The sequence below is a fragment of the Micropterus salmoides genome, unplaced genomic scaffold (assembly GCF_014851395.1).
Source record: "Micropterus salmoides isolate LMB-PRFRI ecotype aquatic unplaced genomic scaffold, ASM1485139v1 Ms_hic_scaffold_16, whole genome shotgun sequence".
NCBI lineage: Eukaryota > Metazoa > Chordata > Actinopteri > Centrarchiformes > Centrarchidae > Micropterus > Micropterus salmoides.
The window spans coordinates 14,170,854-14,188,706 of record NW_024040707.1 but is presented as its reverse complement, the minus strand read 5'-3'; the positions used below and the strand labels follow the sequence as shown (position 1 = coordinate 14,188,706).

Sequence of the window (17,853 nt, the reverse complement as noted above, 5' to 3'; positions counted from 1 at the left end):
TCAGAGGTAACAGAAAAGTGTATCGTTTCTACAAGCCCTTCACACACAGGCAATATAAAGGTGATTCATTTAATTAAAAATACATTTGCGTTTTCTGCTGTAAACTTTTGATTTGTTAACAGCCATAAACATAGCTAAAAAACTATTTTATCAAATGAGGATCCATGCCTTTTTCCCCCTGTTATTACATGGTCATAAATCCCCTACAAACATCACTTGAGATAACACCAGGCTGTTGACACTCTGTCGTGGTTTGTGTGTTGAGATGAGGTGGGAGTGTCCACTTTGTGCCTAAGCAATATGTGCATATTGAGCTGAGAGGCTTCTACGATGTAGTTTCTATCATGGCACCATCTGTGGTGCGACAGGATATGAGCCTTCAAAAGAAACACTGGATGGTGACACTACAAGAAGTTTTCTACCCTGCTTTAGCAGCTCTGGGTATCCCCTGTAAGTACATCAAAACTAAGTATCGGAGTTACAGCTGTTGGCTGATATACAAAAGTACTACTGTTTTATGGCAATTAGAAATTATGTTAATTTAATGGATACGTGGTGACAATATTAGTTCTTAAGGAGATGCCTTTATTGCCACAAATCTTCTCCTCAGCCAACATCATCACCTTTCTGATCATCTGGAGGAGGAATTGCATGCTCTCCAGGTCCAGCAACTTCTACCTGTTGGCAATTTCTGTGGCTGACAACCTTGTTCTGATCTTCATTGTGGTTCTTGAGCTTTCTGTCAAGTATCACCAGCAGGAGCCGTTTTGGAGTTACGAGCTATGGTGCAGATGGGACATTTTTAACTACGGAGCATACAACGCCTCAATTTGGCTGGTGGTTGTGTTTACAGTGGAACGCTTTGTTGCCATCCACATGTGGGAAATGAAATAATAAAATCTGCACTCCAGCATGGACTATAACGACTGTCGCACAGGTGTCTTTCTTCTGCAAAACAAAACTCTAGACAGAAAAAAACCCTCAGTATGTTTATTAAACACTACTAACGCATTGTGCTTGAGGATGTTTGTACAGGTGCACTTGCACTCATTGTCTGGGAAAAGAGGAAATTATCTCATGGCAGTCATAACTGGTTAATGACTTTGTTTCCCCTCAGCTGACAACAATACCTTTAATTGAACTGAAACTCCATAACACAAAATTTAATTTTCTTTATTACTGTGTTTTACTCATTTCCTTGATGTTAACAATCCTGACACACATCTCCACTGTTTGACTTTGTAATTTAAACTTCAGAATTCATTTCCTGCAATCGGTTTCCAGACCCAGAACGAACAAACACGAAGCCCTGGCTTGAAAGCCATTGTCACACTTGGCAAGGCAGTTTGTGATATCCTAGTACAAATATGCAAAGTTTGCTGTATCATGACAAATGATTTGTGTACAAACATACAAACAAATACTGTATCACATAACGTTGAGTTAATATTATTTATCTGTGTAAAGCAAACATATTTGCATATTTAAGCATTTGTTACCATTTGATTTTGCAGCATATATTGACAATATACCGCATATCTTTTGTCATCCTTTTTTTGACTGTTTACTACAGGACTGAAATAAAAGAGTCATTTTTTTTTTTTTCAATTTTTGTTTGTTTTCCCAAACTACAGTCATTACTCTCCAAAGTCAAAACCAGTTGTTCAAAACCAAATTTTACAAAACTGTATTTTTAACTTAATTTTATGACTTTTTCACAAAATCTAAAATGATATATACTATTTTCCCAAAGACAGCACTGCAGATTATGATCTAAAAATCCTCAAACATCAATTAGTACAAATCAGTACTTAATAATAATAATAATAATAATAATAATAATAATAATAATTCTCCTCTCTGAATCACACAGTGAAGTGTGTATAATACAAAAATACTACCTAAGCTAGAATAGGTACAACACTGTACTGAGCTACTTTCCCCTACTTTAAGCTAGTCCTATGCCAACTTAGAAAATTTTGCTGAAAGTCTTTTAAACAGGAAGACGGTGTTTTCAACACATAGATAATTGAAATAAATACTTTTAGACATTAATATAATAAAAAGTCACAAGAAAGCATTGTATTTCCAAACAAGTTGTGGATAAGAGCAGGAGAGCAGGTTTGGCTCCCAGAGCCTCTCCACAACGCACCAGATGTTGTGCTAGAAGCAGCATGCAACTAATATGTGGTTGTCTTCTGTGGCAAAAGGCCTTTTCTCACAGCACATTTTGACTTGTCAATGTAGGAAAAACACAAGTGTTACTAATAAAGCATTACTGATGGCTCAGTTCTATTCAAGTGTCCCATAAGTACTGATGACAGTGAGCCAACATGCACACTACCAGGACCCTGAAACTAGAGCCATTCATTGTTATTTACACCTATTATTCTAGCACCAAAGTTCTTGTTTTAACACATAGAGGAAATCTTATAAGAAATGATCTTGTATGCCTTGATGCAACTAAGAAAATGTATTGTAGGGTGTCAACAAGGCACTGCAGGGAGACACAGTGAAGTAAAAAAACAACAACAGCAACAGAAATGGAAAAATGTGTCCCTGAAAAAAAGGGGGCTCAAAATCAAAAGTAGCAATTAGTATTTGGTGTGGCCCTGTGGTCTTGCGCAGGTGTTGTTACATGTGGTCTGCCGCTGCGAGGATGATCAGCAGTCCTTCCTGTTTCCTTGTAGTGCTTTCTTAGGCATCTCACAGTACAGACATTATAATTTATTGCCCTGGCAACATCAACAGACATCATGCCTCCTTGCAGCATGCCCAAGGCACGTTCATGCAGATAAGCAGGGACCCTGAGCATCTTTATTTCGTCTTCTTCAAAACCAGTACAAAAGGTCTCTTTAGTGTTCTAAGTTTTTATAATGTGACCTTAATTGCCTCCTGTCGGCCCGCTGTTAGTGTCTTAACGACCGTTCCACAGGTGCATGTTCATTAATTCTTTGTGGAAGACATTATTTACACCCTTTACATTAAAGTTATTTGGATTTTTACAGAATTATCTTTAAAATGCAGTGTCCTGAAAAAGGGACGTTTCTTTTTTTGCTGAGGTTATATACACGTATATATTTATTTATTTCTAAAGGCAGCATAACTGAAGGAGACATTTTTGTCCCCTCTGATCTTCTCTAACAATAAAAAGATACAGTTCAGGGAGATTTTGGCAAGAAAATCAACCTGAAAGTACAGGCAAAATTTCAGGGGACAAAATCTGGACAGAGCAATAAATAAATATTGATTGCCTTCAGGGAAACAACAGATTGGCACAAATTCCAGCTTCTACCACCAACACATTTTCAAAAACACTGCAAACATGATAAAGACTAGGGAAGCGAGTTTGCAGTTGGAACACTAGATTGGTCACCATAGAGACCAGACCTCAACATAATTGAGGCTGTATAATTGCATACAGCCTCAGTTAAAGTTCAATCTTTAACTAAAAAAAAAAAAAAATTCCTGACAAAAACAAACCAAAATCAAATTAAGAATTATGGCAAATCCTGTGAGGAGCTTGAAAGAATTTACTGCAGGAGAAATATAAAATTTCCTTTGGTGTGGTGAGTTCTCCAATGCAACGCAGTTTGTAATTCTAAGAAACACCGCACAAAATGCTGCCTTGATTAAAGCACGTTTTGGTTACTTTATTGTACCCATGCTTCTTTGTGTCTCCAGTGTTTTGCATAAATGAAAAATCAAAAATATCTTGGAATGTGCTATATGTGATAAATTAGAACCATTTATCTGGACTTTCAGGTATCCCACTACTTCACAACAGCAACTACATATGTGGCTGCAGGCTAGTTTAAGAACGGCGGTGGGGGGGAGAATTCCTCTAATCCTATTACCAAGGCCATGGATCCCTTGAGCAAGGACCTTGATGCTCAAATGTTTCCAGGTGAAAATGTGGATATACAGGTTTAGCATTGTTATATGGAGTCGCCCAAGAGGCCTAGTAGTTTTGGCACAGGCCATCAACAGCAACGTCCCTGGTTTACATCCAGCTTTGGTCCTTCCCCTTGTCTCCCCTCATTTCCTGGACCTTCTCCACCGTCGGCACTCTTAACATTGCATTAAATGCTCCCCCCTCCCCCCCAGAAAATGTTTCATGTAAAAGTATGCTTCATTGGCAAACTATAACAATACAATAAAATGTTAAAAGCTGAAAACAGCTGCATGAACAGCACCACATAGTTTTTAAATAAATTTATGTTGTTAAAAATTAACAATAAATGTTGTAATTGTTTTGAAAACATTAACCTAACACTGGAGAAATTACATCAAATGATTTGAGAAACATTGTAATGTAATCTAATAAAACGTGTTTATTACATTGAAACCATCCTCTAAAATGCTTTTACTGCTGAAACTATAAACAATTCTGTACACAGCAATAAAGTGGGTATAAGACTTACATGCTGACATCAGTGTTTGATCTGTTTCAATGAATGTTTAATCTGATGGTTTTAAATGTCAAAACCTGAGAGTAGTTTTCTTTCAAACATTCAAGAAATAAAGTTCCCTTCACCATCAGAAACTAATTACCGTGCAGTGAAAGAATGCTCGTCTGGTTTAAATGATCCCGTCAATAACTTTTCTCCTTGGGAGCGAAATCAGAACAACAAAGACTAACAGATTCAGTCATCAACCTTCAGACATTACAGTAAACCAACTTTATTGCATGAATGAAAGTTTGTTGTTGTTGTGTTTACATACAGTAAAGCAGCTTTAAAGACAGTAAATGGTTGGTATTGCAGGTTGAAATGCTACTTCTTCTTGCCTCCTTTTGAAGCTTTTTCTAGTCCTTGGATGTACTTGCGAGGAATTTGATAATGATCTGAAATTGAAATAAAACATTACACAAAAATAATTTATTTCTACAAATAAAGCCAGTGACAGAATCAAATTGCTGAAAAGAAAGAAAAAGAAAAATTGTAACATACTATTTTAAGTATTATTAATCTCAAACCTAGCAGCAAATTGCTGACTTGATGAATCTGGTTGCCTTGGATCTGGACCAGGACTTTGTCCTTGGCCCCAGGGATGGGCTGTAAGACGAAGCTGGCCTGGACTCTGCGCTGCAAAGCAGTGGCCACGGCTGCAGGATCCAAACCGTACACTTCCAGGTTCTTTATTAGAGTCACCTACAGGTAGCATATGGAAACAATTAGAGCTACAACAATTCTCTACTTTTACTTTCTACACATTTTAGTGTGATGTATGTCTGTTTTATGAACTGCACGTCTGTTTACTTCCTGTCAACTCTACAGTAACACTAGCATTTACTTTTCACAGTTAGCTTTTTACATATTGTTATTAGTATGAGTGTTTTAGATCATTTAGATAACACACCTTAGTGTCTTGGAAAACCATTAGCTTATGCTAATAGAATATGCTCATATATGTACTACTCGGAACATTTTACAGTTGAACATTGTAAAATGATTTTCACAACCTAACATGGCTCTTTATTTGCATTCGGTGCTTGGAAGAGCTGCTTTCTTCCTCAAGACGTCAGTCTTTTTTGCTCCTCCAAGCAAGGTATGTTTGAAGGTCATTTACAAACTGTCTCCATTACATGGTTTGTACAAACAGGGAGCACTTTCAAGTTTAATATTCAACTGTAAAACGTTTCGCTCAGTACATATACGAGCCAATTTGTTGTGACTGAATTTATTCATGACCATCGGGATGAACTGTAATACCTTTGGGGATCGAAACCAAATAGCTGCAAAACTGACATCCCCTTCAGGCTCCGTTGTACTTGTACTTGTGTTTGCTGCTAATTAGCATGCAAACTCGCTTGACTAAGATGGTGAACAACGTAACCATTATTTAGCACAAAGCACAGCTGTGCCTAAGTTCAGCCTCACAGAGCCGCTAGCATGGCCGTAAACTCCTACTTTTGTTAAACTTGTCAAACAGAGGTAGAACGAATTTGGAGGAAATCACTGCTGATCTACAGATGAGAAGTTAAAGGATTGTACCAAAGTCACCTTCTTATTTGAGCCTCGAGAAGCCACAGAGATGTCTATGGGCTCGATGTGGCCCTTCTTTTTTATGGGTGCTTGTCCAGGAAATACAACTTGATAGCACTCCTGCATTCTCCCCAATGTCCTGTAAAAATGAGGTGGCATTGTTTAATCTACAAGTTAGATGATAGACAGAAATAGGCTCATGGAGATACTGCTGAATCGGGTCTGCTAATCTATCCATCTGTCTATCTAGCGCAGTAATGTACAGCACAGGATGACCAAAAACTCCAAGTAAACTAAAGCTGCATTTACACTTCTTTCATTCACTTTCTCATAGAGAGCAAAGATGTAAAGGTTTGCAGTGGAAATAGCTTTGCTAACTAAATTACAAAATACAAAAGCATCAAAAGGAAATGATTAGTAAGCCGTGCAGTCCTTTTTCACCCTAAGTAATAAGGACTGCACGGAAAAATGCTTTGCTAGATCACAAAATATAACTCTGTCCTGCGTTACTGAAAAGAAAAATATCACTAGGCTGTTCTTCATCTTGCTTCATGTTGTCTTTACTATCAATAATCTCTATTGACCAACCTGAGCAATCTCAGTTATAATGGTCTCCATGTGGTATCTCTGTAGGGTTTTTTTTAGTGGAGATGTAGACCCTCTACACTAACAAAAGTGATTTCTACCAAATTTTTTAGTGGTGTACTTTGTAGACTTAGCACGACTAAAAATGTAAAAAATTTTACTGCTTTCACAGACCAATTCTTTTCAAGGATTTGAAGGCAAATCTATAGACTATAGAGTGTAAACATGAGTGGGGTACAACTATGTTTTATCTTGTACAAGATCCCTTAAAAAACTAAATAAGAAAACAAAATAAGTCTTAACCTGCTAAAAAGGTCATCCCACTTGAGAGACTCTACCTCCTGGTACTCAGACTTCTCCAGCAAGCAGTCACACAGAGTAGGGTTTATGGTCACGTAACTGTTCAGAGGTGGAGAAAAGCATTGACCAAAGCAAACCATAATGTGCGTAGATGGCACTCAACAGGGAGCATGCTGCCTTGTTAAGCCATCCCAGTTCTGTTATTCATTATCAATTTGTTTCACATCAAAACATCCACAACTTTCAGAACCTAAAAGGAAACATGAGATGTCTCTTCAGCCTCGGAGTCACATTTAAGCATTTTAGCCAATTATAACATCACATGGCCCGGGGTCAGCTCTGTATTCGTTCAGTGGCCATTAATGCTGACCTTTTACCACTGCAGCCACTGGTTAAATTTAAACTCAAACTGGACACTGTGACTTCAGTGGTTCCTCCTCCTCTTATGTATTGTTGTGAAATGGAAATCCATTAATATACTCTGGTGGCAGCAACAATGACGATATGTTCTGATATCTGTGGTTTCAAACAATGGACTCAATAGCACACCAATTTCCTCTTATAGTATTTAAACATCTACATCCACTTACTTCTTATTTCTTTCATCCACCAGTTCATTCTTCTTCACATACTCTGTGACAATATATCTCACTTCAGCAGGCTGCAGTATTGTTCCTTTCCTGTATGGGCACCAAAGTACAAGAATAAATGTGCATTTGTAAGAAATATATCAATATTTAAGTTGTAGTATATTAGTAATGCTACAGAATTTTACACCAATTTAAAAAACAAAGATAAAAGTTGGCAAAACAGATTATTTATAATCATTTATTTTATGTATTTAATGTTTATTTATATAGGGAAAAGTATATAATATGGACTAATGCCATAGCATTTATAGCTTAAGCTAGATGGTTCTTCAAAATACACAAAAATAAACCAAAAATACATACAGTTCAAAATTATGTCCCTCCCAGACATATTATAACTCTGCTTGAAATAATAATTACTTTTTTTCTTTTCAAAAACAGAAAATATTACATGAGCTTGTTAAAACTTAAAATTACATTTACTCCTTCTCTCGCATTGAAATATCTAGAATCTATGAATATGTAAATATGTTTCATTTTAAAACTAACTACTGTCTCCTAATTGGCTGTAATAGTCTATTTGTGAGTGGATGGGGACTTCTAAAAATATAATCAGGTAACATAAGAAGCATATCATAGGAAATAAGTTGCTCAGTTGTGTTTGCATTTATGTAGATAAATAGATTTTAGTATCCAACGAAGGTTAAAGTCAAGGGCAACTGGACTTGGTTGAAGATATTGGAAGACATTTCGTCCCTCATCCAAAGGACTTCTTCAGTTCTGACTGACTGGCAGGGAAACTCAGCTATTTAACCTCAGTGGGGTCGTTTGCCAGGGTCATCGATACCGCTGGTTCATTAGTGTTCCTGGTTGCTGTAACGACAGTCGTTACAGTCGTTAGGACTACTGGTGGCCAAGACTGAACAACCATCGTTGGTATCTTCACCTGAAGCCAATAGGTTACGTTTGTTAAGTTTCCTGGGAAGTGATGAAAGGACAGCATTGTAAGTGGGGGATAAGTGGTGGCGTAGACCCCCTCCCCTGTTCAATGACGGCTTCTCAACCCGGGTGTAGATGGCTTCCTTGACACCTCTTTCAAACCATTCATCTGTCTAAAATGTGCACCTGGTGGTCCTCAAACGAGTGTCATCTGTCCTTCAGATGTAAGTAAACTGCAGAGTCTTGACCTGAGGAGTTGGCCCTTCTGTGTTGAGCCATGTGTTTGTGTAGTGGTTGTTTAGTCTCCCCAATATACAGGTCTGTGCATTCCTCACTGCATTGGACCGCATACACTAGATTGCTTTTCTTGTGTTTGGGTGTGCGGTCTTTGGGGTGTACCAGCATCTGTCTTAGTGTGTTCTTGGGTTTAAAAAACACAGGGATGTTGTGTTTGTTGAAAATCCTTCTGAGTTTCTCTGATACTCCAGACACGTATGGAATCACAATGTTGTTGTGTTTGACCTTCTTTTCCTCCTCCCCTGTAGTTTTGTTCTTCCTGGACCTTGTGGCTGTTTTCACAAAGGTCCATTTAGGGTATCCACAGGCTGTAAGTGCCCCCTTCAGGTGTTTCTGTTCCTTCTCTCTGGCTTGGGCATTTGTTGGTATGTTTTCCGCTCTGTGGTGCAGTGTTCTCATGACCCCTAGCTTGTGCTCCAGTGGGTGGTGTGAATCGAAGAGTAGATATTGGTCTGTGTGTGTGGGAAACATCTTCCAGTATCTTCAACCAAGTCCAGTTGCCCTTGACTTTAACCTTCGTTGGATAACTATGACCTGGATGACTGAGAATCTTCATAGACAGATTTTAGTATCCACAAATGGGAAGTTTGTTTCCACAGAGTGAGCATTATGTGAAGAACATAGATACATTGACATACAACAACATTTGTACAGAATACATAGTGTGTTACTGTGAGCTAGCTTTGGAATTTTGCGCCCCTATGGCAGAGGGGAACAAACAGGCCTTTTTCCAGTTGAGTGTCTTGTATCTGCAACCACATGGGAGTAGAGTGAATATGGCTTGAGGGGTGTCCAGCATCATGTGCTGTGGTGAATGCCATATGAATGATGGCTCTGTTATTGAGATCAGAGATACCTGGGTATGATTTTAAAGCGGTGTGTGTAACACGAGACAACTTACTCTTGTTGCAGAGACAGTGGGTGAGAAAAAAGGGGTCATAGTAGAGTACTGTAGATTAAATTATGCTTTTGTAAAGCACTTACAGAAAGTGGGAGGCAGCAGAAAGTTGAATTTGTGAGTCATATCACTGGTGTGAAACTGAGTTAAAAATATTTTAAAAAAATTGCTTGCAACAAGAAATGTTAAATTACAAAGGAAATTGCTTAGAGAAAGGTTTATTTGCACAATAAGAAAACGTGCAATTTTAATCTAGAAGAAACACATGTGCATTGTCAAAAAGCAACTGATTACTGCATTATATTCCATTATATTTTTATCTTTTGAATTGTCACCTGCCACCTGAATTTTGTGTTTCCCTTCATGTAAATAAAGACATTTAGAGCATAAATTGGTGCAGGAAATGTCTCCAGACCCTCCCACTCATGTATTTCAGCAACAAATATTTCTTAAAAATACAGTTAAAATATCTTCTCGTGACCAAAGTCTTTCATCACAACCCTAATCTCAGACCTTTCGTCCCCACCACTTTTCAATACAAAGTGACACACTTGTACTAGTAATTATTCCATTAGATACTAGTAACTATTTTTAGGTGTTACTAATAAAATTAACAACGGCTCCGTTCTATATCTACATCAAATTACAAATCGTTAAAGAGAAAACAGAGTGCCTATTATATAGGGAGGGGTGAACAAGGGATTGATTTCAGACACGATTAAGAATTGTGTGGCTTGTGTCATGGGAATATTGTCTTATCCTCTTGCAGGGATGTCAGAGGTCAAGGTCTGCTACAGAACAGCCCTCCTGGAGGTGGTAGAGCTTCAGTACCACATTCAAGCAAACACAAAACTTGTGGATGCTCGCTGACACACAAACTTCAACCTCCCCTGGAAGGTCTGAACCATGCAAACATGTCAAAGCATTGGGTTAGGAAAATGCACGCACACATGCACACACCTCTTGTTTGCATCCATAAAGAGAGGCTCCAGTCGAGCTGACACGGAGTACAGAGTTGTGATCTCAGGAGGATGGTACGGAGTTTCTCCTTCCCCTCCATCCTGCACCGTAGCTGCTTCAACATCTGTCTCCTCAGGAACATTGAAGGAGCGCAGTCTATAAAGTGTGTAAGTGTAAAAAGGAAAAGCAAAGATCACTGGGTGGACTGTGAGTTTGAATCTCAACCAAGAATTTCTTTAAGTTGAGGCAGTGCTTGGCTCACTCTGGATTTTTCCAGTCCACCTCCACAATGCTCTCCACACCCTTGGTCAGTTCTTTTACTCGCACAAGGTTATGCTGCTGCTGCATGGCCTGTAGAAACTTAGACAGCTGTTGGGGGGAAAAAACATAAAATTATAATAATATATAATAATTATATGTGGAAAATGTCACATTCTGGATATCTAATATACCTTTTTATAGCTGGACTTCTTGATATCAAGTTGCTTTCCACTGGGGCTGAAAAAATTCAAAGTGTTTTCAGTACTAAATTGAAATACTGCTCAGCTCTGCTTAAAATATGAACTGTACTTTACCAGCAGGAGAACATGTGGTTACGAAGAAATGTACTGGTCAGCAGAGGGAGCTCTGACTTCTTCACCTTGCTCTTGAGAGCATGGAGAAAGCACTGCAACAGCAGGGCGTCCATTATCTCTATGAAATCAGAATGTGACCGGGTCACATCCCGTGCTTTGAACATGCTCCCATTTTGCCACATCAGATAATCTTATTTTCCAGCTGTATTAGCAACACACATGCATTTGGTCACAATAATTACTCAGTAAGCCCTCAAAGCCTGCCCTGCAACCATTTAGTAGTTAAGGTCTCAGTTTGGTTTGAACCTGGGATAATGGTAATTATGAAGCTGATTTAGTGCAACTGTGGTGGCAAGTACTTCAAAACCAAATTTAAAACTTGAAATATTTCCATTTTAAATTACATTTTCACAAATATGATGGAAGATGTGACTAAATCCGATACCTTGTGGCATTTTCTGGTCGTCCTGGTTCTCTTCCTCTTCCTCATTGCCCTTTTCTCCCTTTTCTTCCTCCTGTTTAGTCAGACTCAGTGCTTCAATACCGAAACAGGCTTGACCTGTGATTGTTTCACAGGGCATCTGCTCCTCCACCTCCTCCTCCACACTCTTCTGAACCTCTTCCTCCTCATCCTCATCGACCTCACATTCCTCTCCACTCACCGCTTGTCCTTCACTCTCTGCATCCGGTAAAGAAGGAGGACCTGACTTGTCTCCAAAAGCCCTTAATAAAGTGTATAGAAAAAACACATGTGCAAGGTTTACTCAGCTGTATGGCTGCACAGTGAATCCTGTTAATGTAATCATATACTTGGCTATAATTCTTTACACTTTCACAGTACCAGCTCTGCATTTGAGACCATTTAAACAGTTATTGAACATAATAAGAATCTGTATGATTACTGTGATGTCAATATTTATGGAATAGTTAGACAATTTGGGAAATATGCTTATTTGCTTTCTTGCTGAGAAATAAATGAGAAGATTGACACCACTCATGTCTGTCTGGTAAAAAAAAAAAAGCTTGCATAAAGACTTAAAACCGGGGGCAGCTTGCCTACCAGGACCTCTAAAGTGAGCTAATCAACATGTAATGTCTTGACTATTTCTTGGCCAGGCATAGTAACGTCCTAGAGCAGTGGTCGGCAATAGGCGGCCTGCGGGCCAGAACTGTCCCGCTAGCAATAATATCTGCCGGCCAAATTGCTTTGATAGCAGAAAATAAATAAATAAATAAATTGATAGCAGCTGGTGCTGAAATAGTTCTCAGTCATGACAGCTACAGTTACTCACATAATCACTTCCTCTTAAGTTATTGTGCCATCAAAAAGCGCAAGACTGTTTTTTTGCAGCAATAGGCTATTTTATGTCAAGTTTATTGAGAGGTTTTACTCTGAAAAGTTCTGAGAGAGTCTCTGGCTTGCTTGCCACACCTCTGAAAAAGCCTTCAGTAAACGTGTGATTGGATTCCCCTGAATTTCCTCAGGGAAATGAAAATAAGTGTCCATACATTTATGAATGCGGATCAAACGCCGGGACCCGCACACAGCGCATGAGTTCTCTTATAATCAATTTGTTTAACAAGGGAGAAAAAAATATCCACCATAGGTTGGGATTGATCATACAACCCTCCCAACATTAGTCCCACTCACTACCAACTGAGCTAAATGTAAATATGAGCATTCAGGGATTAGAAATAATTTGACAATGTTCTGGCCCACTATGTAACGGCTTGAAAAAAATTTGGCCCGACGCCAGGCTTATTTGCAGACCCCTGTCCTAAAGTCTTGTCACTGTGTGGTTGACAGGCAACGAGCAATGACCCGAGAAATTCTAGGTATATCTATAGAGGTGCTGTATGTGCATTTTCTTACTTTTGGACAGAGCCAGACTCACTGTTTCCTACCCATCTCCTGGCTGTAGCTTCATAGTAAAAGCACAGACATGAGAGTGGTATTGATGTTCTCGACTAACTCTAGAATATGTCAAACTATCCTTTTAAACAAAAATGCAGGATTGAAATCTGCAGAAAGACAGGAGCTACTCACCAGAGATTATCCATGTACGTGTGGAGAACACACACTCCTCTCCCTTTCATACCCAAACTGCGCATCTCTGCACTGGACACTGCAGCAGTGCCAACTGCAACAGGAGCTCTGCAATCAACCAGGAGAACAGTGTCCCTCTTAAATCTGTGAGGAGCATGTCTTACCAAAACCTTTGTCAAAACTTACCTATTGCTCACTACTGAAACAGCACAGCAGTCACCTCCTTTCACATCTGGGAGGCCACTTGAAGACACCACCACACCTGGCAGCATGAGATCTTTGGGGAAACACAGTATTTTTTATTTAATACAAAATGTTGTTACCAAATGTTCAGTAAATGTACAGTATTAAAAATCTGTCCAGGGGTCTCATTTATAAAACTGTACGAAGGAAAGACTCTAAAGATTGCATACGTACAAAACACAGAAAGTGTTTACGCAAAAAAATATCCTGATTTATAAAACAGTGCGCACGCACATCCTACGCCGATTTCCCTTTATAAATCACAGTCAACTTGAAATGTGGCACATGTGAGCGAGCTCCTTGTCCAACTCTTTAAACGCCCATGGTTGCCTATAAATGGCCAGTGAAACGTCACTCATTATTATTAATAAGTACTGACTGCATGAAGATAAAGGCGGCAAATATTGACAGAAAAGCTAAAACAAGAAATTTAACCCAGTGTGAAACAGACATTCTTTTGGTGAGGCTGAAGCAAGAAAAATTATATTGTTTGGTGGGTAAAACGCGCACATACACGCAATGCTTGTGCACCGGGGGAAAGGGTGCACCAGAGCTCTGCCCCCTAACCAATCTGCAGAAATGAACATTCCTCCTGAGTAACTGTGGCGGAGGGGGACACATATAGGCTATGCAAGACGCACTGGATGACTCAGGTACATAATTTGGATTCCCTTGTTGGATAAGAGAGTAAACCAAATGCATTCCAGTTGTGTTTAAACATTTATTTAGGCTACACAAACACTCCACTCACTTAACGAGGCTGCCGAAGAGTTAAAAGAAATATGACTTGTTTTCAATTTAAATGTAATTTGTGCTACTGTTCACGTTATTTATGAGAATAAATTGCACTGCATGCAAGTATTAATTGATATGATTTCAGATTAAACTGTACAACATATTTGAGGCATTCATTTATAAAAACAGATATCTCCGTTTGTGTTTGTGTTGTGTATTATCCTAGATGATGTTGTTTTTGTGTGCATTGCAAATGATCTTCAATTATGTTTTTATCGCGCACTTCAGGGAAAATCAATCAAACAGGTGTTGTCAGAAAGGCTTTCATCTGTTTGGCAAATGAACTAATAATATTAAATTAAGTTTTATTGGCCTATAATGCTCAGAGGTAATATTTCAATTTATACAATAGTTCACAATAGTATTCATTTCAAACGTTTCATCCTTCTGCCACCTTTCTCATTTCTCTAATTTATGTGCATACGCACGGCTCAGAGTTGGCGTGGAGGACCGCACATTCTCCCGTCAAGTTTGTTTTATACAGATCACATAGATTTGCTCAGGAAGTGGTGGACGCACGTTTCCAGCCCTGTTTTGTACGTATGCAGCATTTATAAAAGAGGTCCCAGGTCTTGATCACAGGAAAAAAAAGTGTACCTGCCCCTCCAATTAACTTCTGAAGCACAGGAGGCCATGTCCTGAATGTTGGCAGGAGAGCAGGGTAGCGCCAAAGGACATATACTGAAAAATATGACAATGCACAATTACAATAAGCGTCTTAAAAGGAGCTTACAGTACTATATCCACTCAGTCATCTGAATTTAACTGAACAGCCAGCATTTTACCTGTAGGATAAAGTCGTTTCTCCAGTTCAAAGAACAGTGGATTTTTGTGAAGCACAAAGAGTGTTACGGCATCTCCTTTATGTGCATAAATCTTCACTACATTTAATTCCTCTTTGTTGGGGATCAGCTCAGACAGCTCGTCAGTGGACAGTGAAGGAAAGGCTGCGGATATGTCAGCTTTGAGCTTTCTCCTAAGGGTAATAACAAAAACAAAAGTCCAAGTGATTGGTTAATGTCCTACTAGCAATAACTACTGCTAGAGATACATATTTTGTACATAAAAAAAAAAATTCTATTCGCACGGTTTTCTCTTTAACTGATCACGGTGATCTGCTGTTTCCACACAACCTAATAATGCCCACAGTTTCCTCAGACTCAACAGCTTACTTAACTGCCTAACAGGTTGAAAATTATTAATTTGCATATGCTGTGTATTTTTAAATTTTAATTTTTATGTCTCCATGCCGGGGTTGGGGGAAATATGTTTTCAGGCTGTCTGTCCCATTCTCATGAACATGACATCTCAGGAATGCTTTGAGGGAATTTCTTAAAATTTCTCAAGAATGAACTGATAAGATCCCATTCTTGTGAATGCAATATCTCAGGAATGCCCTGAAAGTGAATTTCATTACATCTAGCACAAATGTTCAATTGGACTCAAGGATGAACTGATTAGAATTTGCTGTCAAAGGACAACTTCACTGTGACATCATATGTCCTTTTTGGCCATTACTGAACACCATAACTCATAAACAGGGGAGATTATGACCATATTTCACAGTTGCCTGGGCACAGAATAGGTAACACTTTTGAGTCAAAGGTCACTGTGATCCCGAAACAGGTTTTTAGCCATTATTTAAGAATGAATTGGGCGATCCCAGATTACACACACACACACACACACACGCGCGCACACACACACGTTAACTGGGATGATTCAGAATCATTCTTTATTGTCATCAGTAGAGGAAATTTGTTTTCACAGTCTGTACAAAGAGCACCTTCAACATGGATTCTACATATAGTACACATATACAGACAATGTACACATTTCTACACACATAACACAGGAGTGACATCATTAACTTGTCTGTGAGTTTAACGCATTGACACAAAGAGTAAACAATAACTAGCACAGTACTTCTCAGAATCTCTTCTCCTCATTCTTTATTTGTAGTGCCATAGGAATCATGACTGCAAACAACATAGTGGAGCGCACATAGCTAATCGGGATACTTAGTAAGTTTCACCTTGAGCTCATAGAGAGGCTTTGCATCTGAAAGTGCCAAGAAAAAAACAAAAGCACCACATTTTTTTGTTGCTATACTCTTTACATAGTAACCAAGTATGTATGTAAAATTAAGTATGTGTGTTTAGCCAATACATTCATGATAATCCTTCATTAATCAGTTCAACAATATATACTTACTAGAATCATATAATCTATTTAGTGATATCTTCCATTTAGCCAAAAACACACTTTATACATTTTTTTCAATTCCTTTTTTCACTACATATACTAAACGAGTCTGGACAGACATGGATGTAAACTGCAACTTCACTGGTTGGTGCAGTCATACAACCGTGGGGCTGTAATTCTAGTTTGGATTGTGGTTTTCCAATACAGGCCCTGCTTGTCAAAGAAATATAATTTTCCTCTGAAATTTCAGTGTTATTTGTGCATTCTGTCTAAGGTGAATGGCTGGTAAATATTCTGTCTCAGTGCACTGACATTTGCCAGCATTTATACACCCACTCAGGGTGATCCTAATAACCCAGGCTGAGCAATATAATAACCAGAAGCTGCTATTCATAAGATTTGACCAAATAAGAGGTCAGACTGAGACACTGACACTGAGACTTAAGTATTTCAGAAAACATTCTGGGAGAAATCTGACTAACATTGGCTTTGTGTTCATTTATAAAGAAAATTCTATTAAATTACAGCATGGACCACAATCATTAACTGATTTTACAATAATTAACAATATCCTTGATAAATATTCATATATTGTTAACTAATATTGAGCTGATTTTACCAATATCTAACTAATAACTACTATACTGATACTGCTGGGGTCTGAATCTCTTTGTTTAATTGGAAAAAACATGAAGCTTGACACAAGAACTAGGCTAACGTTACTCCAGTTTTGACTTGTTCCAGTACCTCAGGTGAGGTCTGATGTGTGGTCAGCCTTCTGATGCGTTTAAAGTTTACGTCTTTGTTTAGTTTTTAATAAACCACTACATACATGACATAAACTGCAACTAGAAATAATTGGCGACAAGCACTGACTCACCTGTCTGATCCTTTGATTACGGTGTTGGATTTGACACGAAACTGTTTGGCAAACATTTTCTGAGAAAATAAACAACAACTGCGACGAATTCAGCGTGTTCGCTTCTGAGATAATGTAACTGTTTTCATCACATCAGCTCATACATTATTAAACGCCTCCAGCGAAACCAGAGAAACAGTCTAATATATCTACAATAATCAGCTCGTTCGGTATGATGGTCCGACACATATTTGTTTCCGACGAGAAACTGTACCGCAGCAAAGCGATGTAATGTTAGTTCCGCTGGAAGAACAAAGCACATTGACGATGAGACAACAAAAAAATTAGTTATAAAACAAGTTTTTATATCGCCATCCCAGGGCAGGGTGCATATAACCATATAATGCCAAAATGCCCGTCATTATTATTATTATTATTATTATTATTATTATTATTATTATTATTATTATTATTATTATTATTATTATTATTATTATTATTATTGTACAACTGCTTTAAATACACAGGTAAGTAATGTAGGCTATAAGTTTAATCAAATGGTAGTAGTTCAGT

At 38.3% G+C, this 17,853-nt stretch overlaps 1 protein-coding gene across 1 annotated transcript; it reads right to left on the bottom strand.

Moving 5' to 3' along the window:
* Positions 1 to 4,663: 4,663 nt before the first annotated feature.
* eif2d (eukaryotic translation initiation factor 2D) lies at positions 4,664 to 17,531 on the bottom strand. The gene is made up of 15 exons (XM_038723600.1): positions 17,302 to 17,531; positions 15,002 to 15,192; positions 14,814 to 14,897; positions 13,365 to 13,455; positions 13,179 to 13,286; positions 11,577 to 11,854; positions 11,132 to 11,249; positions 11,009 to 11,054; positions 10,819 to 10,925; positions 10,557 to 10,712; positions 7,463 to 7,552; positions 6,876 to 6,971; positions 6,006 to 6,126; positions 4,979 to 5,153; positions 4,664 to 4,846 (listed from the first exon to the last, which is right to left on the bottom strand). Exons 1-15 carry the CDS (start codon positions 17,355 to 17,357, stop codon positions 4,776 to 4,778), a joined length of 1,788 nt encoding a protein of 595 aa, XP_038579528.1. The 5' UTR covers positions 17,358 to 17,531; the 3' UTR covers positions 4,664 to 4,775.
* Between the last annotated feature and the right edge of the window lie 322 nt (positions 17,532 to 17,853).